The 25,986-nt window shown below is 34.6% G+C and overlaps 1 protein-coding gene across 28 annotated transcripts in view; it reads right to left on the reverse strand.

The window, feature by feature from the left end:
* nrxn3a (neurexin 3a) overlaps positions 1 to 25,986 on the reverse strand; it is a 546,951-nt gene that overhangs the window by 44,046 nt on the left and 476,919 nt on the right. For all 28 annotated transcript variants that reach the window (XR_002455904.3, XM_073927383.1, XM_021467203.3 and 25 more), the window contains 2 exons: positions 15,663 to 15,752; positions 12,869 to 13,173 (listed from right to left, as the gene is read on the reverse strand). Coding sequence is in view for 27 of the 28 variants with exons in the window: in XM_073927383.1 (XP_073783484.1) it covers positions 12,869 to 13,173; positions 15,663 to 15,752 (395 nt within the window). In the remaining variant the exon portion in view is untranslated. The remainder of the gene's footprint in view (positions 1 to 12,868; positions 13,174 to 15,662; positions 15,753 to 25,986) is intronic.

Here is a 25,986-nt window from a genome sequence, read left to right on the forward strand (position 1 = left end):
CTTTAAATATTTTTTTTTAGGTAAATGATGGTCCTTGTTGATTGATAAAGTGCAGGTCAGTGGCTGTCACTTTAGGAGTAAAAAAATGCATATAATGCATATAATGCATTAATGAAGGTTTAATGAAGTAAGCTAATAGTTTATGCCATAAACAACATGCTTTGCAGTAATAAAGTGAACTGTCATGAACTGTCTTTTTGTCATTGTTGTTATTTTGTACTATTCTCTGAGGCCCACAGTTATATTTTCAAGATTTTGATCAAAAACACTTCCCAGTGATGGGTTGCGGCTGGAAGGGTATCCGCTGCGTTAAACATGTGCTGGATAAGTTGGCGGTTCATTCCGCTGTGGCGACCCCAGATTAATAAAGGGACTAAGCCAAAAAGAAAATTAATGAATGAATGATCAAAAACACAATTTAGAATAAGTATGCCATTTTTTTTTACCCCATTGTTGGAATCAGCAGTGTGGCCTCCAATGAATTCTTCATGCATATTTGACAGCCTACATCATTCATAGATGGACACCGCTGTGATTTAGGTTAAAAATGCATAAACAGTGCATATAAAGCAATCTGCAATAACAGACGAAACAACAGTGAACCATAAAATGAATACTCATAAAAATCTTGTTTTACACTTGTGTGTTGCAACATTTCACCCAAATCCAATATAGCTGAAAGTCAGGCATGGAATTGTGTGCTCTTTGTAAATTAATCCATTATAAAATTATATAAACAAAGAACCTAATTCATCTTGAAGCATTACAGAACTTTACCAAAGAAGTTTACCCACACTTTCCTAATACTGAGATCAGAAGGAAGTCAGTGCAAAGTAATGGAACTGTGCAATGTCATCTTTAGTATTTGCTTTCTGTGTAGACTTGTATTTGCCCTATTATTTAATATGTTATTTATTATTATTTGTTATTTATTTACATATACATCTCAAACTCAATTCCTGGAGGCCGCAGTTTGAGACCACTGGTTTACATGAATCTGTGAGCGGAGCTAATCAAGCATTGACATATAAGTGGGCGTTCATCTTTGTCTATGTCAACTTATTTATTCCACAACCTGGTGTTTTCTCTCTTATTTCTTTCAATTTAAAGAGAAAGTTTTGAGTTATTGAATGTAAAGTTATCATTTATAGTTGAAGAAACTCAGAAAGTCAAGGGAATTTATATTTTTTTATTTTATGACCCCTTTAAACAATGTTCAGTTCATACAATAAACTAATTAATTAATGTTTTATTTATTTATTTATTTTTACTACAAATGGAATGTTTACAATTAGATTGCATTATAAATGGAATGTTTACAATTAGATTGCATTATAAAAAATCACCAAAGACCAGCTAAAAATATTCCTTAATGTCTTACTGAAGAAAAAAAGTCAACTTGGATGGACTGATGGTCAGTAAACAAAAAACATCCTTAAAGCCAATTGTTATTGTGTTATCAGACTATTATGCATACATAGTGACAGTCAGCATATGTGTTTGCTTGTTTTTTTCATTTAAACTTCTGCATTTCGATTTAAGGTTAAATTCATGCAGTTATATGATAATGAGAATCTGCAGTCCAAAACGGCTAAGCCTCCGTTAACTCTACACTTCATTCACGAGGAAGCAATTAATATGCAAAAATATCCATTAGTTGTTCCCATTGTGGACAATTACCAGGGTCCCAGTGCGGTGGCTTAATTAAATCCACAAAAATCATGTTGTTTCCGTGAGGTACATCACAACGTTGCAGTAATTTGTTTGTTTCTCGACATGTCCTCCCAGCAACAACACAGCAAGAGCTGCTGGATGCTGTGCACAGCAGATGCACAGTGACAGATAACAGTACCTGGAACTGGCCACATACGTGTCTTACATAGATTTAGTGTTTTACTACTTAAAAACAGTGGCAGTAAATACCTCTCAGGACCAACCACTGCACTAAAAAATATTATTTGCTCATTCAAGTAGTGATAAATCTGTAAATCACATTAAGCAGGCTTTTAAATCATTCAATTGCATTACAGGGATAGTTCGCATCAAAATAGAAATTATGTTACACTCATGTTGTTCCAAACCCACATGCCTTTTTCTTTCTTCTGTGGAGCATAAAAGATGAAATTGCTCCTTGAGGTTGCAATAAATGTTGACTGTAACTTTAAAAAAGGATTTAAAAGCCACATAAAAGTCTCATACAAATCTCATAAAAGTAGCCCATATAGGAAAAGACCAGTGAAGCTATATGATGGTTTGTCTGACAGATAAACTTATATTTAAGTCATAATTCACAGATAATTTTCACCTCCAGTGGGCTGTTAACCACTGAGTCAGTGAGAAATACAAGAAGAGGATGTGTATTCACATTGGTTTTATAAAATGATTCGTTATTAGGAACTGGTTTGAATCTGATATCAAACATTTCATTCATTTATTTTCTTTTCGGCTTAAGCCTGGTTTAGACTTCTGCGTCAAGTGACCGGCGCAAATCACGGCGCAGGCAACGCGCGCATCTGTGCATTTATACTTCTGCGCACTGTCTCCGTTGGTCTGCATTAACACTTCCGAAACGCTAGTGGGCAGTGAGGTGTAAATGTTCCTCTGTGTCGAGTTTCTTTACTTCTGTTTTGCTATTCTGAACACTTCCTGGATGTACAAGTGACTCAAACTCGCTCATTTTGAGGCAGGAACCGGCGGACGTGCAACAACTTTAACCATGAGGTAAACACAGAACAAAACTTTCCATCCGGAGCTCCTTCACGGGACTCCACACTTGTAAACAATCGCTCGCGCCATTCGCGCGGCTTTCGGTCCCGCCCAGACTCGTCAGCGCTACCAAGCCGACCAATCACAGAGCTTGCGCTACGCGTTGTTGCGACGTGTAGTTACAATTTTTGAGAGGTGCACGTCAGTGACGGCGATGGCCACGGCGAAGGGCTATGCGTCAGCGCCGTAGCCTACGCCGGTGTTTGACGCAGAAGTATAAATCAGCCTTTAGTTCCTTTACTAATCAGGGGTCACTACAGCGGAATGAACCGCCAACTTATCCAGCACATGTTTTACACAGCGGATTCCCTTCCAGCTACAACCCTCATTGCCACAGCCATATCAACCTGCAGCCCATGACCAGTTACTCACTGAAGCTAAGCAGAGCTGAGCCTGGTCAGTACCTGGATGGGAGACCACATTGCAAAACTAGGTTGCTGTTGGAAGTGGAGTTAGAGTGGCCAGCAAGGGGCGCTTCACCTGTGGTCTGTGTGAGTCCTTATGCCCCAGTAAAAGTGAAAGGGACATTATACTGTCAGTGGGCGCTGTCTTTCGGATGAGACTTTAAACCGAGGTCCTGACTCTCTGTGGTAGTTAAAAATCCCACGACACTTCTCGTAAAGAGTAACCCCGATGTCCTGGCCAAATTCCCTCCATCGGCCCTCACAATTATGGCCTCCCAATCATTTCCATCCACTGAGTTGGCTCTATCACTGTGTCTTCACTCCCTCAATAGCTGTTGTGAGGTGAGTGCACTGGCACCGTTGTCCTGTGGCTGCCGTAGCATCATCCAAATGGATGCTGCACACAGGTGGTAGTGTGAAGAGACCCATACCCAATAAATGTGCTATACACAAACACATTATATTACATTACACCTATAGCCCATGTCTTTGGACTTGTGGGGAAAAGCGGAGCACCCGGAGGAAACCCACACCAACATGGGGAGAACATGCAAACTCCACACAGAAATACCAACTGGCCATGACCTTCTTGCTGTGAGGTGACAGGGCTACCCACTGCACCCCCATGTCAAAAACTTATTATCTGTTTTTTCCTAAATATATTTATTGGGTTTTGTTTGATCTACAGAAAAAAATTCATAAAAAATAAAATAAATAAAATAAAAAGACAAATGGTTAAAAATGTGAAAATAAATATGCAAATAAATTACATAAATTCAAACTATAACGATACATAATTTAAAAATAAATAAATAATAACAATGTTTAGTACATGTTTGTACCTTGCATTTCACAGCTTTCCAGTGTGTGCTGGTTAAACAAATTTGTTAATTATGGCTAAATGTAAGTCATCTGAACAATAAAAGACATCAACAAGGGTTTGAAAGCTCAAACATCAAAAAATTGTAAGAAATTGTTGAAAAGGGCTCCATATTTTATTTAAAAAATCTTGTAATGTTCCTTTAACAGTGCATGCCAGTTTCTCCTGAGCAAGATTGCTAGTCAGTTCTTTAATCAACTGGCCAACAGATGGACTTTGAGATTTTTTTTCCCGATTTAAAGCAATAACATGCTTCACTTGAAGTAATCTAAAATCTAATAAATTGCGTTTGCTTGTTTTCAGATCCAGGTTTACAGGGTATATATGGAATAAACATAATTTCGGTACCAAATTTATATTTTCTTTAATTAATTTACCAGTCATAATAAGGATCTCTTTCCAAAATGTTTGGATTCCATTGCACTTCCATACACAATGCTAAAGGGTACTCACTTCTTCATTGCATTTTGTACAACTATCAGGAATATTTGGGTTAAATCTATGCAGTCTAGCTGGTGTAATGTAAGTTCGTAAGAGCCATTTATATTGCAGTAGTTTACATTCTTTGTTAATACTATTATTTTGTATTCAAATAAACAAGAATCTATCCATTCTTCTTTAGATATGTCTTCTTGAAGATAATTTTTTCATGCTGATAAGTAGGATATGGAGTTATCTGATCCCTCTAAGATTATTATATTTTAAGAAAAACAAACGACTTCAATTTGAGCCTGTTCTGTTTTGTTCTAAAAAAAAAATAAATAAATAAATAAAAATAAAAATAACAATTGATGGTACCCGTTATTTAAGATAGTATATTAAACAAAATACCATAATAGTCAAAGGATACTGTCATTATTATTAACATTACAACATTATTATTATCATTATTTATTTATTTTTTTAAGAAAAGAAGAAAGAAACTTACTTAAAGAGAATTCAGATTTTGGTGAACCATCCCCATTAATCATTATAACAGGTATACGTCATCAAACCCTGTCTTAAATCCATTATGCTCCCTATAAGCTGAATGAACAAAATCAACATTACCATAATATGCATTATCCATCCTAATGCCCAGCGCATTAAATCGTTCTGTCTGGGATCCTGTTTAAAGCAAATAGAGCACTTATGACAACATGGCTGAAAGTGGGCTAATTCGAAGAGAAAATCCTTTGCTGTGTCTCACTAAGGGTTTGATCCCCTCTGGCACAAAGTTCTTTAATGTACTACATTTCAGCAGTACAGCAAAGGAAAGGGATTTGATGATTTTGGGATGGAATGACCATAAACGCCCAAAATCCCTCCTGTTAGAGGCCAAAGGACATACGAGACTGAATGTAGTCCCTCAGCTTTCTGCAGAAATGAAATGAAATTGCTGCCCTGAAATGCGTATCATCATCTCACTTTTTTGAAATATATATATATATATATATATATATATATATATATATATATATATATATATATATATATATATATATAAAGCTGTGCGGCTCAATTAACCTACCTTACATCAATGATTCAGACACCCAGAGGAAAAACAGGCAAGGTTTACCATCATCTTAGCCTGCCGAATACTCTCAGATACATTAATGAAACAAAGATAGACCTCAAGGTAAAGAAAAAAGTCAATTTTACAAATGTCTTGTACATTAAATCAGACCACAACCTAGCCAAGACTGCTTTCGAGCATTATCATATGTTAAATTTAATTCTTTTCATTATGTTTTGGTGCTTCTAATGGGTTAAAGTGAACCATACCATCATGTGCAAGTTGTTCTTCTCTCAGGCAAAGCCTAGAAATCACGTATAGCAATATCGTTTCTGTTTCTGCACCTTTCCTAAACATGATTAAAACCTTTCCTTGTGATCTGTCTCTCAAGACCTCTCTTCCAGACGGATTTCTTTGAAGAACAGCAGAGCGTACTTAAGCAAACCTCGAAAGAGTTCTGCGCCGAAGCCCAGGCTTCTCTTCGTCTCTACAGCCCTGGTCTTAATTAAGCCGAATAAAGCGCCCAGACCTTGTTCCAGTTCAACGCAAATGCAAATGGCTTAAAAATAGATCTCTCGTCCCAGCACAATACATGTAAGGGATTGCAGTACACAATTAAATTATTTTCCCAAACTGTAACAGACCACTTGTTTACTGATCCCGATTGCACAAATTAAGACGAGAAAGCCAAAGACGACCAGCAGCCTGTTGACCTACTAGACTGATCGGAATTAATGAGAATCCTCCTGCCAATTCCACTCAAGTACCCACAATCCTCCATTCATCCTCAAGACTGTGAACAAGGGCTTCAATTCGCATTTCAAGCTCATCATTCAACATCAAATTGCCAATTTTTTGGGGTTTATGTAAGAAGCATTTTGACAGTCTTTTCTGTACACTGTAAAACCCAACAGTCAACTTTATTAAATGAAATGAGTGTAGTTAACTCAAAATTGACTAAAGGTTTATTTGAAAAGAGTTTTGAAAGGTAATTGAAGGTAATGAGTTCATTAAATACCTCATTACTTCAACTTAAATGGTGTAAGTTCACAGTACTCATATAGATTCGTTTTTTTAACTCAAATGGTTTGTTGCAATCGGTTTCTGCAAACGGTTTGAGTTGCCTTAAATTACTGGGTTTTACAGTACTCAGTTGGTTTGAGTTCTCTTCATTTGTTGGGTTTTACTGTGCTTAAATTGCTTCATTTTCTCAAATGGATTAAGTTCACAGTACTCATTAGGATTAGTTTTTGAACATAAATGGTTTGTTGCAATAGGTTTTCCCAAATGGTTTGAGTTACCTTAACGTTTGGGGTTTTACAGTGCAGTTATTGTATGTACTGTATGTTGTTTGGTTTTTCGTGACAAAGGGAAAATGAAGAAGTCAAACGCAAAGCACTATTCACTGCAGTGTCATTTTTAACAGAGGAACAGTGACTAAAACGAATGCCTGACTCTAAAGATGGGCCAATGTGCGTAGGATGGGGATTTAAAAAATGAATACATAAATAAACATGTTAGAAACAACTGTGGGTGTATCATTATCTATTTCCAAAAGCTTAATTTCAGTCATGTTAAGTGACGCCAATAAAATGACTCACGCTAATACCATCACACGTCTTTCACCCTTCCGTACGCAATATGTGACTGTGACTGGTTCATTAGATCAGATAACAATCTATGGCTGTGTTTTCTCGAACATCTATTAGCCTCATAAGCCAAACAAGACCCAGAGCAGTGCTGTTTTCCACAGTGCGTCACAGAGAATTGTTCTATTCTCAAGCGTGGCTCTGCTCCAGGCAGACGCATACTTTCTCGTTACCGCAGCGTTTGCATGTGTTTTGCCTGTTTGGGCTGAGATTTGAATGTGGTCTGATGCTTCGCTGAGCATCTACGGTTTCCAGCTAAAGTCAGACATGGTCAACTTCAGCCATAATATAAGTGGAAATTTCCATTTCCATGGTTCACTGTGCACTGGGATGCCATTCTTAGCACCCTCTAGCATCTGTGGAAGAATTCTTGAAGAACACAGGTCTGCAGTACATTTTGTTTAGAATAGCTCTCTTTCTTAAAGAGACAGCAGATCAAAGAATTGGACATTTGCTTTTATAACATTTACTTACTCACAGGCCACTCAGTAAATGGGTTAATATATTTTTTTCAGTAGAACATTAGCTGATTATTAGCTGAAAGCATGGTTTCTGCACTTTTTCAAATGCAATGACACAAAAAAAAAAAAAAAAGATTATGGTTGCTTGTTTAATCTGCTTACAATGAGCTAAAACAACACAATTCTTGTCATTACTTTGGCCAATTTAATTGTTATGTTCAGTTCACTTAAATTTATAAACCAGTTAGTTTACTTAAGCGTTTTGTGTTGAGACAACCTGAAGGAATTATGTTGGTCCAACTACCTGGTTAGGAGTTTAGTTGTCCCAACATGCTTTGCGTCGGATTGAATTAAGGGAGGGAAATGTTGACAATAAAGGTCATCTTAAGTGTTTAAAAAGTTACTAGAAAGACTTTACTGTTTAGAATTTACTGTTTACATTAGTTTGAAGATTTAACGGATTTTCATATAAAGCTTTGAGTTTTGAGATTACCACTTTGCAGGAGCACCCATGCTTCGGGTATTGGCAGCTTAATTAGCACAAATGCAGTTTGTTGCTTTGCTCAGTGAGCAATAACTGTCCTAAAACTAGTTTTGAGGTCAGTCTCAATCAATTGCATATGTAACTCATGAAATATGCTTACAATTGGCTCTTTTAGTCCATTTAGGATAACCTTAAATAAAACTAAGAGACTTCAAAATGTACGACACATAATAGACATGGATATTTTTATAATTATTATTATTTTTTTTGTTGGTGCTAAACAAATTTATTAGATGGAAATCCTGTCCTCAATTAAATTGAGTTCATCCAATGAGTAATTTTATTGAGTATAGAGTTTACCCAAAAATCATCGTTTACTCCTCCTTCACTTGTTCAAAACCTATTTGAGTTTCTTTCTGCAGTTGAACGCAAAGGAAGGTATTTTGAAAAATGGATCCATTGAATTTTTCCTACTATTTAATTTGACGGTTTCCAGTTTTCTTCAAAATATCTTCTTTTATATTCAACAAAAGAAAGATACTTATAAAGATTTAAAACCACACGAAGGAGAATAAATTATTTATGATTTCATTTTTGGCTGAACTATCTCTTCAAACGACATTTTTTGTAAAGTCAAGCTAAAAACACAATATACAGGCAAAACTAAATATCAGATCTATTAATAATACATTGAGGTCTTATAAACCAAAACGATTGCTTGCACAAACGATTGTGCAAGAAAATAAACAGTATTTTTAACATTATCACTCTTAGTCTATGGCAGGGGTGGGCATTTCATTTTTCGAATGGGCCACATTAGACTCTGGGGAAGTTTTAGAGGGCCTGATCAATGCAGTTCATTTGTATTTATATAAAAAATTAAATAAAATAAAAAACATTCTGTGAAACTATTAAATAAACATTCATAAAAACTCATTCATAAAAAAAAAAAAAAAAAAGGTTTTGAATAAAAAAATAAAAAAAATGCACAAAAAGTATTTTAAAAACCAGCATCACAATATCAAGGCTACATGTGGCCTTGGGGTTGTAAAATGCCCAGGTCTGGTCTATGGCATAGCGTTCTAAGTATTTTTGTTTGCTCACAGTAGAAAGGGATGATTAGTATGTTAAACTATCCACCAACAATTATACAGATTCTGTGGCATAAATATAAGATTACTCTTCTGTGGACAATCTCAATTAGAAAACTTGACTTTTCACAGATTACCAGTGTTTGATAAAGATTATTATGTGACAGTAAGCTTGCACTCCAGACCATAAAGCTAATAATACTGTAAATAAAGTCAGTTTCTGCTGAAAGTTAGTGTCAATGTATTATTGGGTACAATGTGTATAAATTTAGTTTTGCCCATATGTATTTTTTGACGCCCAGATCGCTGATAGCTATTGACTTTTTATGAATCACCAAGGACTGTTGGAATCTTCTCTCATGTTTTACTGGAAAAAAAAAATCCCTGAGGGTGAGTAAATTAACAGCACATTTTCAATTGGGTGAACTATCCCTTTAAAAGAGATCCATGTATCTCGTGACCTGAAGGTAGAAATGAGCAACCATCGATCTGTCTACAGTTAAAGCACAATGTAAATGACAAACAACCCTCACGGCGATGATAATATATGTTATTCAAGTTTAATGACTTCATCAAGCATTGAGTAGGAAGCCATTCGTAGCACCAGTTCTCTTAGCATTAGTCAGTCGCAAAGTTTCTTCATGTGGTCAACTGTGGGGGCTTCACGATTACAAATGTCTCTTGCCAAAATGTGTCTCAGACACAGAGGAGACTGATGGGTTTAATATCACTTCCACCAGCTCAATTTGTACCAGGATGCCTATGAAATGGCCAGTCTAATCGCATTTCGCCAAACCACAGTGTTTTATTGGCTCCCGGTCAAACTTTATGTGGGCGGCACTCTGTTTGCTTGTCAAGAGTGTACGAATGAAGCTTTGTGCGCCTGTTTTCATATCTTTATCGAAAGGACGTGGAGAATTATAAACAATTCTGGATGGTTCCTGAAAAACAACAACAAAAAATGTGTCAGAGAGGCTCTCGACCTTAATAAAATGAAGCCGTGAATGCTGTTTACGCTCGTATCAACTGGAGCAAGTTGTTTGCATATTGTAGGCAAATCATTTAAACACACCTGGCTGAGTGACTTCTCCTAAGTGAAACAAAAGCCTCTGTTTTGCATATTTCTAATTTGACATCCCACACAGACACAGTGTATTGTCGTTGTAATGTGTGTACCTGTCCACATATGTGAACTGGGTGCAGTCCAATCATTGTTTCTTGTCTGAATACCACAGTTAAAATGTGCATCTGCAAACTCAAAGCTGAAGAAATAGGGGTAGGCTTGACAAATTAGCACTCTGGAAATCACTGGACCAAACTAAGAGTGTAATAAATTAAGGAGGCGGTTGTCAGCAGCACCAAGACGTTGTGCAGAATGGAAGGTGTAGCTGTACAGAAAACCTCTGGAAAATTCATTCCGGAGATATATTTTCTGTTTTGTTTTGCAACAAATTTGTGTCCTCATTTATTCGAAATGTGAATCTGGGCCAGACATTATTTGTGGTGTAGTGCTCAAATCAGAAATGATAAGGAGATGTCGGCACACATGCAAAACACATGCAAAAAAAGAGGCATTATGTTAAGTCTGTCAGATGGACAATCTAGTTTTTAAGCAACTGCTGTTTATCACTGCTAACAATTTAGCTACAAATTCATATTTACCAGTCAAAATCGCTGTAAACACAGCCACGATCATCACCAGCACTGCAATGTCTCTCTATGTAGCCGTTTTCCGTGCGCAAAATTCGCAAAAGATATGTGAATGTTTTATATTACTTAAACATGATTATTCCAAATATATGTCAAAGAAATTTGTTAGATTTTATTTTATAGAGCAGGCATGAGGTTCAGCTGTGTACTCTGTGTCATTTTCTGTCTGATTCAGGCTCAAGCTTATAAGGCTACCAGCTACTGTGACTGACTTTTTACACAGCGCAAAAGCGTGTGCTTGAAGGCGTGTCACTTTTCCTGGTGATGTGGAGCCAATCCGCAAATCACAGCACATTATGTTAGCATCAGAGCCTTTTAAGGGCGGGCCTTTCAGATGAACTAGGAAATATAACAGTTGTTTCATGTGAGCCGAGTAGATGTATGTAATCTAAGTAAGATATATGAAAAAAAAAAAACATATATATATACATATATATATATATATATATATATATATATATATATATATATATATATATATATATATATATATATATATATATATATATATATATATGTGTGTGTGTGTGTGTGTGTGTATGATTTTCAACTAATGAAGCATGAGCACACATTGATTTGCATCTTATAAACACAAAAAAACATACAAAAAAATATTGGATTCAACAAGTCCATTAAAGCAAGCAAAGCATGAATAAAAACAAAAGTTGTCATTTTATTGTAATTCTCTCACTTTGAAACAAACAACAAAACATGTTTATTTATTTATGTGTTTGTTCATTTAATTTAATTTAATTTAATTTAATTTAATTTAATTTATTTTAATTTAATTTAATTTAATTTAATTTAATTTAATTTAATTTAATTTAATTTAATTTAATTTAATTTAATTTAATTTAATTTACCCAAATGTGTCCAGAAGCATTTACTGGGTGATAAGGTCTATTAGAATGCAGTTAGAATACGTTTTTAATTCATGTTATGAAATGAAAATCTAACCTTGCATGGGTATTTAATTATTAAATGTACAAAATGTTATATATTTAAGCAGTTTCACATCTATCATTCATGTAAATACAGCATTCACATAAATATATTAGAGCAATCCTGATTGCAAATGTGACATTGATTTTAAAAAGCAGTTCAATGGTCAAGATTAATAATTTGAAATAAAACCAGAGCAGAACATGTACATCTCAGAGCAGTATTTAGCTCTTCTTTTCTTTTTTCTTTTCTTTTTTTTGTATGAATCCTTTGAGTCAACAATTTAATGATATATTCATAAAAACCAAAAGTGAGTTTGACCTAAAGATCAATTGGCGACATTTTTTATGTTTACTGTAATGACGTTCAAACAGTTTTTGTGTACTTTATTGCAGATTTAGTGGATTTGAAATGTTGCAGACATTTTAGACATTATTCATTCAGCAGTATTTGCTGCCTTAAGTTGGACAAAAAAACTAACCGGCATGCACTTGACAATTGGTTAAACACACCTAATGATTTGCTGTGTTTTTAAATTAATCAGTTATTTGGAATGAATCTTTTAAGTTATCACCCAGTGAATCAGAGAGCCAAAGATTTAGCTACAGTACAAACAAACTTGTTTGGAAGTTTCTAGTTAGTCTGCAGGCCAAGATTAGCTTCTTTATTTATGTTCAATTACAGTATGCTGATGATACACAGGGCAAATATTTGGGCAATGTTGCAGTGTAATTTTGTTGCTTAGTTGTTTTTCTATTAAGAATGGGCAACAGTATTGTATCTATAGCAAATTGCCCTAATTAGCTACCCTGTTTCTCACCCGGTTGCCCATTTATGACAGCAAAAAGTTGCCCTGTGTATTATTAGCATTAGGGTTGGAGTTAAAGTCACCACTGCTAGAGAATGACCAAACGCAGGCATCAACTTCTAATTCTAATCTCAGCACACATTTCTCTCATGTGTTTTTCATGTGTGTTGTGCATTACCTGTATTGTTGGTGGGGTGCGGTGTTTTCTGGTGGTGGTGGTAGACATGGTGGTGGTGGTCTCGATAAAGGTGGTGGACATCTCTGGAGGGAGAGCCGTAGTTCTGGCTGAACCAGCGGCAGGAACCTCTCCCACCAGTCGGACGCTGCCATTGATTTTGATGTTAGGGTTGCCCTGAGCAGCCATGTTGAGCACTTTGAGGCCATTGTAGTAGAGTCCGGAGAGCTGGCCCTGAAATGGCCTCTTGCGGTCTGAACCACCAATTGTTATCGTGGCCTGGGTGTTGAATATCGTTAGCTGCCGCCCTGAGGATGCAAGAAAGATCCAGAACAGTTCTTGGTTAAATGGGTCGGTAACGGAGCAAAGTATATCTCGTTCAGCAACAAGATTGATGGTTGTTTTGGGCATTTAAGCTACCCGACCAAGGTACAATGACTTAGATGGCTGTGCTGGATTACTACAGCTTAATTTTCTCCTGAAATGCTCGGGGTTATACTACCATGAGACACGTCGTAAACATTTGAAGGGCCAGACTATAAAGCAGACCCATTATGTCTCCCTGAATGAGTCTAGCTACAAGCTTATGATGGCTGCGGTACATTTTACTGTAATTGTCTCGATGAGGAGAGATTACCTAAACTGATAAATAACAAAACAGTGGATTTCTGAAATATCAAAATGATAGATATTCTTACTGTAAACAGGATTAGAGTGGTTTTGATTGTAAATATAAACTGATTGTTGGGACAAGAGACAAAAAAGGTTCAAAATGGAAACAAAATAAATTTATTTATGTACTATATTACAATTTCAGGCATGCCACAATATATTAAAATGCTTTTTATAATTTCTTTGGAGTTATTTTAATAAAATAAGATGTATTTGTGCAGATGACATTCGGCTACACACTATAAATCATCTCCTAAGCATTAGTAAATAGTAAATTTATTATCTGTTAAGCATTAACTCTACATTAGCAGATGGTAGTAAGCAGTTTATAACTGCAGATACAAATGCTGTATTCTTGACTTATAGGCACATTTAAAATACTTTCATACTTTGTTACTGATTTGGTTTTCATGACTAAATTAAGTATTGCATTATTTACAATTCATTTGTATTTAAGAATACTTGATTTAAGATCATTCAGAATGAGGGAGTAACTGATTAATAAAATATTCGAATCAACATTTATATGTATATTATTATTCAGGCTTATACTAATGGTTAATTTGTATATTAATAAATGCTTTAACTAAACCTCGTGCAATTTTGTGTCCTTAATAAACAACAATTTAAAGGATCAGTTTCAAAAAAACAATACATTTTTGAAATTTTATCTAAACAGTAAAATTACTGTAAAGTTTAAACATTGCAGAATAATAGGAGTATCAAAATATAACAAGAAATTGGATATAATATATAATATATAATAATATAATGTATTATGATACAACACAATGTTATTTAGCGATGGTTAACTGCACAGTAATTTTATTTTAGTTAAGAGTGCAAATATTTATTTTTCATTTGATGCTGTTTTATTTGTGTATCGTCAGATGAACAGAAATAAATAAAGTTGTTTCTTTTCTTTTTTTTCCTGTTTAAAAATGCAACTGAGCCTTTAATTGTCATCTATAAGGGATTTATAAAGCGTAAATAGTCTTCACTTTAGATTATGTCAGAAAACTGGATGAAGATAAGTTAATAAGGCGTTTATTATTAGCATATGCCTGAATAATAAGATATATAAATGTTAATTTGAATAGTTAATTATTTAATCATTCACTTATGCATTCTGAAAAATTTTAATGAAAAAAAAACCTCAAATAATGATAAATAAATAATGTGATACCTCATTAAGAAATAAAAAATAACAATTAACTTCAGCACGGTATATGTGTGCTTATAAGTCAAGAATAAAGCATTTGAACAGTATCTGCAGTTGTAAACTGGTTACTATCATCTGTATCATAGTGAATTCACTATTTTCTAATGCTTAATAAATGATTCATAGTGTGTAGTTATTATAAAGTGTTATCGAACATTCTAGCAGTCACGTCTGATTAATATTAAAAGATAATTGTTATAATTTGCAAACCTAAGATAGGAGAAACATTTTTTTTCATGTTTTGTCTTATGTCTCAAGAATCAGTGAAATAATAGACTAAATTAAATCCTGCAGTTGTGAGAAACAAAGCTTTAGAGCAGGATGCAGATCATAATAATTCAGAATAAATGAAGTAAATAAATAACAATTTCATATTTAAAAGAGTCCAGAATTCATCATTTCCTCATGATTACAATAAAAACATCCTAATTTGAGTAACTCCAGTGATTATAATGAGGACGACTCTTGATGATATGCAATTAATGTCTGAAAAAAATACTCTATTTTCCTCTCGGATTATATTTCCTGTTAAACTGCTGCCTCAATTTCTCCTGAAAAAACCCTAATCCTCATCTGTCCTTTCTATCAGCCAGAAAGTCATGAGAAATTTATGTTTTAATTAATTTCGTTTAATGTCTGCATTTAAAACACTCTGAAAAGTTTTACTAGGCCAATATAGAATCTTTAAACAACGTATGTATATATTTAGTCTAACTTTAAGATCAACACAAAGATCATTGAGCATTGAGAAGACAAGCCAAAAGAAAAAGAAAAATGTGATTGTTGCACAATGTACAATTATTAACCCTGGTATAAATAAGTCAATTTAGCTGAAGAGAAATGCGATGATGGTTAAAAAAACAAAGAAAAATAACAAAATAATAAAGCAGAGGAGGAAGTTACCTTTCTCCTGAAGCCATTCCTCTACGGGCCGGGCATATTTGAAAGGAATTTTCTTATTGGCCATTTGAATTCTCTCATTATCGCTGTTACCTTGGAAGTTTAAAAGACAGCTTTAGAATCAATAATAAGAATCAATAATTGCAATTACACTTTCTGTCAATGTTTTTTTTTATATATTTTAAGTCGTTTAAACACTTTTAGAATGGTTTAGTCATGTGGATTTATGTTTTATTTGAGCACTGCTGTTTGCGCTCTTAGTCACACAGCAGTTCATTTTCTTCAGTTTTTCTCCAGTAATGAAACACTATTTAAAGAGAACGTCTTCTCCATCTTCTCACGTAATTAAATCAATCGTCGGCAGAGTTGATCAAAAACATATTTATAATAAATTTGGTTCATCTGTAAGAGACGCGTAATGAATGCCAGCAGATTAGCAGCCTGAGGTCAATCCATCTATCCATCAAAATATGACAGCGCGCTCTCTTTCATGCTTCACATACTTATAATTATATACACATTTATCTGCTGATTGCTAATGATGCCGGTCAATATTTACAATTTTTCACACAGAAAACCACATCAATAGTCATAATCATACAGCACAGTTGACAAACAAGAACTAGACAGCAGCTGCTTCTGTTTTCCAAAGCCACGGAAATTATAGAGTTGAGAAATCATGTTTGATGAATGAGCTGCTACCCAAAGCGACACAAAAACCTCCCGTCTGGGGATGTTTGTTTTAATGGCAAGTCCAACGAGATATTCCAATACTATTGGGAAGACTCGTGCAGAACCGCCGCGTGAAGCTGATTGGAGGGGTTTTCTGGATGTCGTTAGAGAACAGGGGGCTGAAACGTCACGCTGCTTCTACAATGACTCCGAGGGCTAAGGGTGGCACCGCACTGCAGGATGTCATGTGAGCCAAATTTCAGGACTCCATGGAAGGGTGTACCCGGGGGGGAGACAGCCTGATGGGAGCCTCCATCATTGGCAGAGCTGTGTTCAGACAGCAGGGAGTGCAACCAATACCCTCCAAACCCGGGAATTTGAGTCACACACATCTGAAGCGCTCGGAGGCAGCCTGTGAGAGAGGAACGCCAAACTAACCCCCCCCAAAAAGTTTCACAACAGGGAATGAGTTCTGAAATGGCAGCATCTTCTTTTGTGTTATGCAGAAGACAGAAAGGCAGGTACTGGAATGACAAAGTGAATTAGGGACACATAGTAATCAATGAGACATCTAATCTAAGGTTCATGTAAATTTAATTCAACACTATAGTGCCATTGGACTAAATGTATTCGATGGGCTGTTATTTTGTTCTAGAATTATTACCTTTCAAAATATACCATAATGTACAACAATGAATCCGCGTGTGTGTTTTGTTATTACAAGGATAAGTATATACTCCATGTCTAAGTGTGTTCTGTACAACTTACACAAATTTAGCAAATACATTCTTTATAAGCTTCCCATTGAAAAAAAACAACTAGCTACAATAGATGCTTGATGGTTGTAGCTTTAGACAGATGTATAGTTTGTCAAGATTTCTTGTGTTCTTTTTGATGTAATCTATTAACACTGTTACATCTATTAACAATCTAAACACTGAAAGGTAAAAAAACAGCGCCCCAGTGCATCCACATCCTGATGCATCCACATACAGATGTTAGTTTCAATCTGTAAGTTTTATTGATATATACATCAATATATAAGTTAGTGTGCTTAAAAACAATGACACAATTTGAGTTAAAAGATATAAAACAAATATAATCAAGCAAAGCTTGCAGTTTGTCACTTTCGTATAAATTGGTTTACTATTTTTTTTTCATATTCCCCATACTCTGTGCATTGTGGCATGTTCTGCCACATTGAAGAGACTTTTCATTTGATTAGCTTTATCATTTGAGAGCTTAATCGTTCTTACTGGCAGAGCTAGGATAAAACGAAAAGTTTTGGCTGTTTTTTTTCTTTTCTTTTAACGGAGAACAGCTACTCTATGTTCTACCCTCTCTACATTTTTTAGCTGAGATTATGTCAAACATCGCAAAAAAAAAAAAAAAAAGGAAGCAAATTTGAAAGCACTTTTCGGCACTTTGAATACTTTTATATTTACTTAAATTAAATTAAAATAATTGAGGTACAGTATATTAAATACAAAGAGACAGTCATATTGCAAATAAGTGAATATATACTGAATATATGACCCTGAACAACAAAAAACAGTCTTAGGTCGTACAGGTATACAGTATGTTTGGAAATGACCAAAATAGTCAAAAATTGTGATTTTTCTTTTATGACAAAATCATTCTAATGTTAAGTAAAGATTGTGTTTCATAAAGATATTGTACATTTCCTACCGTAAATATATCACAACTCAATTTTTAATTAGTAATGTGCATTGCTAAAAACTAAATTTACACCAATTTAAAGGCAATTTTCCTAGCATTGGACTATTTTTTAAAGCTTCAGATTCCAGATTTGGACAAATATTATCCTATCCTAATAAAGTATAGATCCATTGAAAGTTTACTTACTATGCTTTAATGTGATGTGCAAATATCAGTTTTGAAAAATTGACCGTTAAATGTCCAATTTTTTTAGATGTTTGTATCAGTATTGTTAGTTTATAGGATTTCTATAAGCGAGTGTGCTCCAAAACAGTGACAAAATTTACGTTTAGAGTGTAAGGCTTGCAGTTAGTCACTTCCACCTAAATGGATTAACGTTTTTTTTTTTTGTTTTTTTTTTTTTGACGCTACCTCATACTTCAGTTTCTTATAAAATTGTGACCAATCAAATGTGCTCTAGTATCTGACATGCCTTTACCCCTTCAAGACAATACACACTTGATGCTTCAACCACTCTCACTGGCAGAGCGGAGATAAAGCAAAACGCTATTGGCTGTTTAATAAAAAGGGGAGGAGCCACACACATCCTACCATCTTTTCTTGTTTAGGTTGACATTATGTCAAACATTGAATAAAAATGCACATTTCAAAGCACTTTAAGGGACCTTTGAGGCTGTTTTTTTAAGAACAGTTGACACAAGAAAAAAAAAAAAAACATTTAGGATTGCCAAAGTGACATAACTGCAAAAACCTTCCACTGGAACCAATGTATGAAAATATTCAAGCTAAACTTTCCCACACCTTCTTTATAAAACATATTTGTATTTTGAAGAAATGTCTTATTTTTTGCAAAGTCTGTTATGGTTATTGATGTCTAAGAAATCTCTTGTAAAGAAAGAAAACATTTTACCCCCCTTAGATTTGAATGAAATTATGTTTTATATTCAAAAAGTCCTACGATTAACAGCTATCAAATCATCACAGTCGTAGGAAAAAAAAGAAAGAACATGCAGCTTCAACTTGCTACTAGCTTTGCAGTACATTATTAAGGCAGTAACCCCAGGTAAAGCCATATGACCTGTCTAGCAGTAAATGTGTCACAGGTACAGACCCTTAACCACATGGCAGCACCACACACAGCTGTTGCCGGTGGCTAGAATGAGGCACTAGTGCTGTAGGTAACAGCAGAGCAGATGGGTAGAATCAACGAGACGCTTATTATCAGCAGAAAGAGGGAGTCTAGCCGACTGAGGCCATGACCTCTCACAAATTTACACACCACACTTCTTTCATATTGTATTTCCAAGTCCCAAATTCAGTTTTACCCTGGTAAGGAATGTGTTGTGCTCTGAATAGATCCTCAAGAGAGGCTGGAACTCTGCGAAGGTGTTAGCGGTGGCACTACAGGGTGGGCTGACAGTGGAAACTCATTAAAACTGGGCTCATCCAGGGCTTGGGCTCTGTTATAGACCTCACAGCTCTGGGTCCTAAAAATAACACCTTGTATACAAGCAGTTTACAGAAAAACTAACTCAAAAATGACAATGTAGTCATCATTTAATCATTTATTCAACTGTACTTGTTTGTGTAAGTGTTGAAAGTGAGGAGAGTGAACGGGGTCTAAAAATCATTAAATTGAATGAATATGAATTATAATAAAAAGTGAAATGAAATACTATCTTAAGCTTAACTACTAAATTTGACTAAAAACAAGACTAATAAATTAAATATAAATTTTAAATAAAAACACACTAAAAAACGGAAAATTACAATTTTCTAAAGCTGTAAAAAATATATAAACCATTATTATTGTTGACCAAAATTATAAATAATTATTCAAATATATTAAAGATGAATCCAAAGAAGTAAAATATGTACATAAACTACGTTAAATGGAAATTAAGCATTTTTACCATTGTGATATGTATGCCAGAGCGGCTTTCTCTGAATGTAAGAAGGTACACCTACTGAATGACTCTAGTCTACAAGGCTCTTCCTGGTCTGGCGCCTTTATACCTATGTTCCCTTCATCCTAGGTCAAAAAGCCAGTACGCCTTACGTTCAAGTGAGTCTTATCATTTGTCTGTTCCCCGTGTTCGAACTGAAATAGGAAAGTGAGACTTTAGTCATGCCGCCCCCTCATCCTGGAATACTCTTCAGTCTGAACAAAAATGTCTGAGCTCATCCCAATTAAATCATTTCGCTCTATCTTTGATAACAAACAACAACAACAACAGTTCATTTCACAATGTACAGAAGTCAGAATTATAAGCCCCGTTATTATTTAATTAAATTTTTATTATTATTTTAAATATTTCCCAAACAATGTTTAACAATTTTTTACTCTTTAACTGCTGTTTTCACAGTACGTCTAATATGTTTTTCTTCTGGAGAAAGTCTTGTTTGTTTTATTTCGGCTAGAATAAAAGCAATAAAAAAAATAAAAAAAAACATTTTTAGGTCAAAATTATTATCCACTTTAAGCTATATTTTTTTTTCGATAGCCTTCAGAACAAACCATCATCATACAATAACTTGCCTAATTACTCTAACCTGCCTAGTTAACCTATATAGTTAAGCCTTTAATTGTCACTTTAAGCTGTATAGAAGTATCTTAAAAAATATTTAGTCAAATATTATTTACTGTCATCATGTAAAAGATAAAATAAATCAGTTATTAGAAACGAGTCATTAAAACTATTATGGCCTCTTGACCAGGTCACCCTTGTAAATGAGATCTCGATCTCAATGTGTTTTTATGGTTAAATCTATAAATATGTATATTGTTATCAAGAACTTATACAACTTTTTATTAATTTAATAACTGTAATATCTGAAAAAATAACAAAACAACAAACAAAACAAAAGCTTAGGAAAATATGCAATCTCCACACAGAAATGCCAACTGACCCAGAACCAACAACCTTTTTGCTGTGAGGTGAAAGCGTTACCCACCGCATCACTACACAGCACAATGTATAATATTTAATTCATAAATTTAAAACAAATTAAAACAAACAATTAAGCAATGTTAAAGATAAACTCGAAAAAACACCCAAAGCAATATTTCTTTGCACAATTCAAAGCATCACTTGTGTGATCAGCAGCTGTAAAGAGTTAAGTTGAGTTCAGTTGAGTTGAACTGCCGCTTGCTGTGACAGAATTTAAGTTCACTCTACAATATGTTCTCCAATTCCTTTTTCTTCTCTCCTTTCCATGCTTTTTCAAGCACTACACAAACTAAAATGCCTTTAAATTAAAAACATGAAAAAGTCAAATATTTTGCAAGCTATGTTGTAACATTTTCAGGGGACAGAAAGAGTTAGGGATTGAGGACTGCCTGCCTCACAGACATTTGTGGATTTGTGCAGCTTTGATCCAGCGGTACAGAGGCCACGACACCTTTTCTCACTCCTGGCAACATGAAAGACTCTTTGAAAATGAAACGGCACTAGGAGGTGTTAACATGGCACAAGATCACACGCTGCGGGGGAGTTTTTCCTCCTACTGTGATTAACTTTCACAAACACATACAAGAATGTGCCATATCTGTGCATTTTAATTCCCTTTAATTCCAAATTAAAGGAACCCTTAATGGCTCTGCGTGCGCAACCGCGAGAGCACGCCAATTGAAAATTGCTGCCGCATTTAAACGGCATGAGATATTTCATAGAAATGGTTATATTTTTGTATAATTAGACATGATAAGTGGATCTCCCTCTCTATGGGAAAGGCTGCTAATAACGACGACTCAAAATAATTCATGAGAACAAGCGTGTGATTGTGAACATTCTCCTTTTGTAATCCACTGATGTTGTGTGCAGTTGTTCTCACTGCCGAATGATAAATTACTATGAGACACCATTGCCGTCTTGCTGAAAACAAATATAGCTTATTGCATGAAACCATCGGCCTTGCCAAGTATTATTTGAGCCAACAGAAGAAAAAAAATCACCTCATAAACACTATTGTGTTGTAGTACACAGTGAAAAATGATTGCTATTTTGTGTCTTTTTGGGAAAAATTGTTGAGAGAAGGCAGAAAAACCCTCAAGACAAGTTTTAGGCGCTGGTACGCTTTGAGAACAGCACTATGATACCGCCATAATTGTTTCAATTATTCATAACTATTTTTGGACATTGTATTACCATTGCATGTGTAAGGACCATGTATTTCCATTAAATTTATTCATCACATTTCAATGATTCAATAATAATTCAATATTCCCAGTTTGTTAGCTTTATTTAATTGCCCACATGAAAACAATACAGTATCACTTCATTTTGATGGTCCCTTTAACTAGGGATGCCCACAACTGATCACGTGATCGGAAATAGGGCACAATCACACGGTTTCAAACTCGATCGGAATCGTACGTTACCTCCCGATTAGAAATATTTGTATGCAGATGTGGCCAATTCAGTATCGGTTCAGTAATAGATCGTAATCGGTTATTATGTACTGACGTCATTTATCTCATATGCTCTAAGTTGCTGTAGAATGCTATGGTGAGGGAGGAGACCGTGAGTAATTAAAAACGCATAAACTGTACAATTTATTGCGTGTGTTTGCTGGACAGTCATTCACTGACACTGAAGTTACAGTAGAAGCCCCTATTTCACTGTGATTGAGAAAATTAAAGTAAACTCCATTTCTCTCTCTCACTGTGTTCCCTTTGACTTGCTGGCGTGACGTTTAGTCTTCTCTCGGCTGTTTCACTGTTCCACCATACCACATCACTGTATATACAAATGAGCAGATACTTTTTAAAAATATATATAATCTTTGTGGAAAACTCACGCATGTTGAATATGTTGTTTAGGATTCTTTAATTAATAGTAAAATCATACGATATACTCGGTTGTACCATCACTGTAACCTTGAAAAAAAACATAGTCTCTTAAATTTTGATAGTATTATTAAATAATATTTGCTTTGTTCTGAAAATTATTCACAATTGTTTTGCTCCATCGTAAAACAAAATATAATAATAAAAAACTCCACGTCAAAAAGTCAAAGTCAAAAATTTGAAGTCAATATTATTAGCAGTATGTCTGATAATATTTTGTCTTCTGGAGAAAGTCTTATTTGTTTTATTTAGGCAAGAATAAAAGCAGTTATTAATTTTTTTAACACTATTTTAAGGTCAAAATTATTAGCCCCTTTAAGCAAAATTTTTTTGACTATCTGCAGAACAAACCATCGTTATCCAATAACTTGCCTAATTACCCTAACCTGCCTAGTTAACCTAATTAACCTAGTTAAACCTTTAAATGTCACTTTAAGCTGTATAGAAGTGTCTAGAAAAATATCTAGTAAAATATTATTTACTGTCATCATGGCAAAGATAAAATAAATCAGTTATTAGTAATTAGTTATTAAAACTATTGTGTTTAGAAATGTGTTGAAAAAATCTTCTCTCTGTTAAACAGCAATTGAGGAAAAAATAAACAGGGGGTCTAATAATTCAGGGGCCTAATAATTATGGCTTCAACCGTATATGCCATTATGCCTGTATGTTTTAAACTGACTTTTTAATGAATTATTTCTTGTTGTTTTAATTTTTACCTGTCCAGGGACTGCAGGTGAAAAATAGCAATCTTGTTAAAATTTTACCACTGTAACATCATAGTTTTTTTCAGTGTTGGGGAAAGTTACTTTTGAAAGTAGTGCATTATAATATTTGCAGTGGCATTACTAAGTTACTTTTTATTGTAAGTAATGCGTTATGTTACTGTTGAGTTATTTTTTATTAACTGGCTGAGGCTTGATCTCTTTCAAACTTTTATTTTTTTAATATAGGAGCCCTGCAATTAACAATGCACTGTATAAACTACACCTACGTTTACCTTGAATTTATTTATACCCCTAGATTTAACAATTATTTAATTTTGTACTATTTGTCTTGAGTTAAATCACTGTCCATTGAGAAAATCCTCTTTTCCTTTTCTTCGATGTGCTCAAAATAATAAACACATTCTCAATGACTGTGTGCGTTTATTGGGACTACTTTAATTTTATACCAGCAGTTTATTTTTTAAAAGCTGATTAATCAAACTAAAAAGTTACTCGCGCTACATTTTTCAAAAAAGTAAGTCAAATGTTACTTTTTTTTTTTTTTTAAAGTAACGTGTTACTTTACTCGTTACTTAGAAAAGCAATATTATTAGGCATCTCACGTTACTTGTAATGCATTACCCACAACAATGTTTTTGGTCGTTGCCGTTGTTGTTCCACAGCAGTAAAGAAATCCAAAATTAACCTGATTTCTTCTAGCATAGTGAATATCTGTAATGTTTAGAAATTCACCTTTACATTGTGGAAGTAAAAAAGTTTTGTGTCCGAAATTAAATTTAAACACAAAAATATGCGAAAGACGGCAGAATGGGTTTCAGACATCATTTCAAAATGAAAAATATGAAGTCTGTGGTTTACTGCATGAACACCTTAAGTTGCTGTGAATGAAGAGCTAAAAATGTGACTCCGTTTACACACTTTTAACTTTGACAAGGAGACATTTTAAAACAGAAAACACTTGAGTCGTTGCCTCGGCCTCTAATTCTCACTCTCAGGCTTTTTCTGTCCTCTCCCTGAACACTCTTCTTACACTTGGCTTGTGTCTCAATCGAAAGAGTCTTCCTGCACATTATCTCGCTCCAAACACATCCCCAAATAAGAAATGTGACTCGCTGAGTATCTGAGGAGACAATGACAGTGGGAGCATTTACTCCAGCATCCTTGGTGGTTTCATTTAATCGTGGGATTAGAAAGACAGCTCATATTGAAAGCTTATCTCTTCCCCCCTCTTGAGAGATTTATAAGGGCAACAGATTTTGTTTTTGATACGAGTAATTGTATTTGGCTCATAGGACACACAAGTATCTGTTTCGCACATACGAACACCATCTTGAATCTTTTTTTCTGATAAAAGGTGGCTTCTTTTGTCAAAAATGCAATCTCGCCCTTTTTGTTTTGAGAGATAATTGTCTTCTCGCGTTGCAGTCGAGCCACCCGGCTCCATCTCAAAAAGACTACTGATTTCTTATCATGAAATGTGTGCTGATTTCTGCTATAGGAGTCCATTAGATTACAGGAGGGGTTGGGGCTTTGTAGATCTCACATTGCCTTTGATATATTTCATTTTAAAGGGATCGTTCACTAACATTTGTTAATTTCATTGACATTCTCAGGCCATCAAACTATTGGTCATCAAGTGTATTCAGAAGAACAGTACAGAAGAGTTTAAGCTGAAACTGTGATCCTAAGTGATTCATAAAATGCAAATTAAGGGGAATAAAATATCAATAAACCTGAATCTCATGATGTTTAGTGATACAGTACTTTATAAATTACCGTAGCTTTCGTTTTAAATACAAAATACAGCCATATGTTCCTCTGGCTACATTTGCAATTTCCAGAAATGTATATAGTGGTACATTTTCAGAATGAGCCTAGGTTGTTTTCATTAATTTGTTTGCATCCAAGATATGTGACAGTGGCAATTTATTTTGTTTTAAACCCATCATGCAGGTGCTGATCTATCTAAATGTGAACTGTAATTTCACTGGGTACGGTACCATCAAGATGAAACAATAACCCCAGCTATTGTATAAGGATATTACAAGCACCGGTAAATCCAAATGCAGATCCTACTGTTAAAAGAACATTTCCAAATGACTTTAAACCACTTAAGAAGCAAGGATGAGCACTGCGACTTTAATTATGATTAAATTAAAGATAATTTTACTACAATTTTACTGATGTTAAAAGGTGCTATAGAATTAAAATCTGAATTTACCTATGCTTAGCTGAATAATAAGTTTAGTAGATGGAAATTACCAACAGTGAGCCTCAAAAGGTAAGTGAGTGTAAAATCCTGGTAAAAAAATAAAAATAAAAAATAAAAAACAGGCCAATCAGAACAAAATGCAGACCCTGATGATCCACATAGGTCATTAATATGCACGTCCCAGGC

This window comes from Danio rerio, chromosome 17 (genome assembly GCF_049306965.1).
Source record: "Danio rerio strain Tuebingen ecotype United States chromosome 17, GRCz12tu, whole genome shotgun sequence".
Taxonomy (NCBI): Eukaryota; Metazoa; Chordata; class Actinopteri; order Cypriniformes; family Danionidae; genus Danio; species Danio rerio.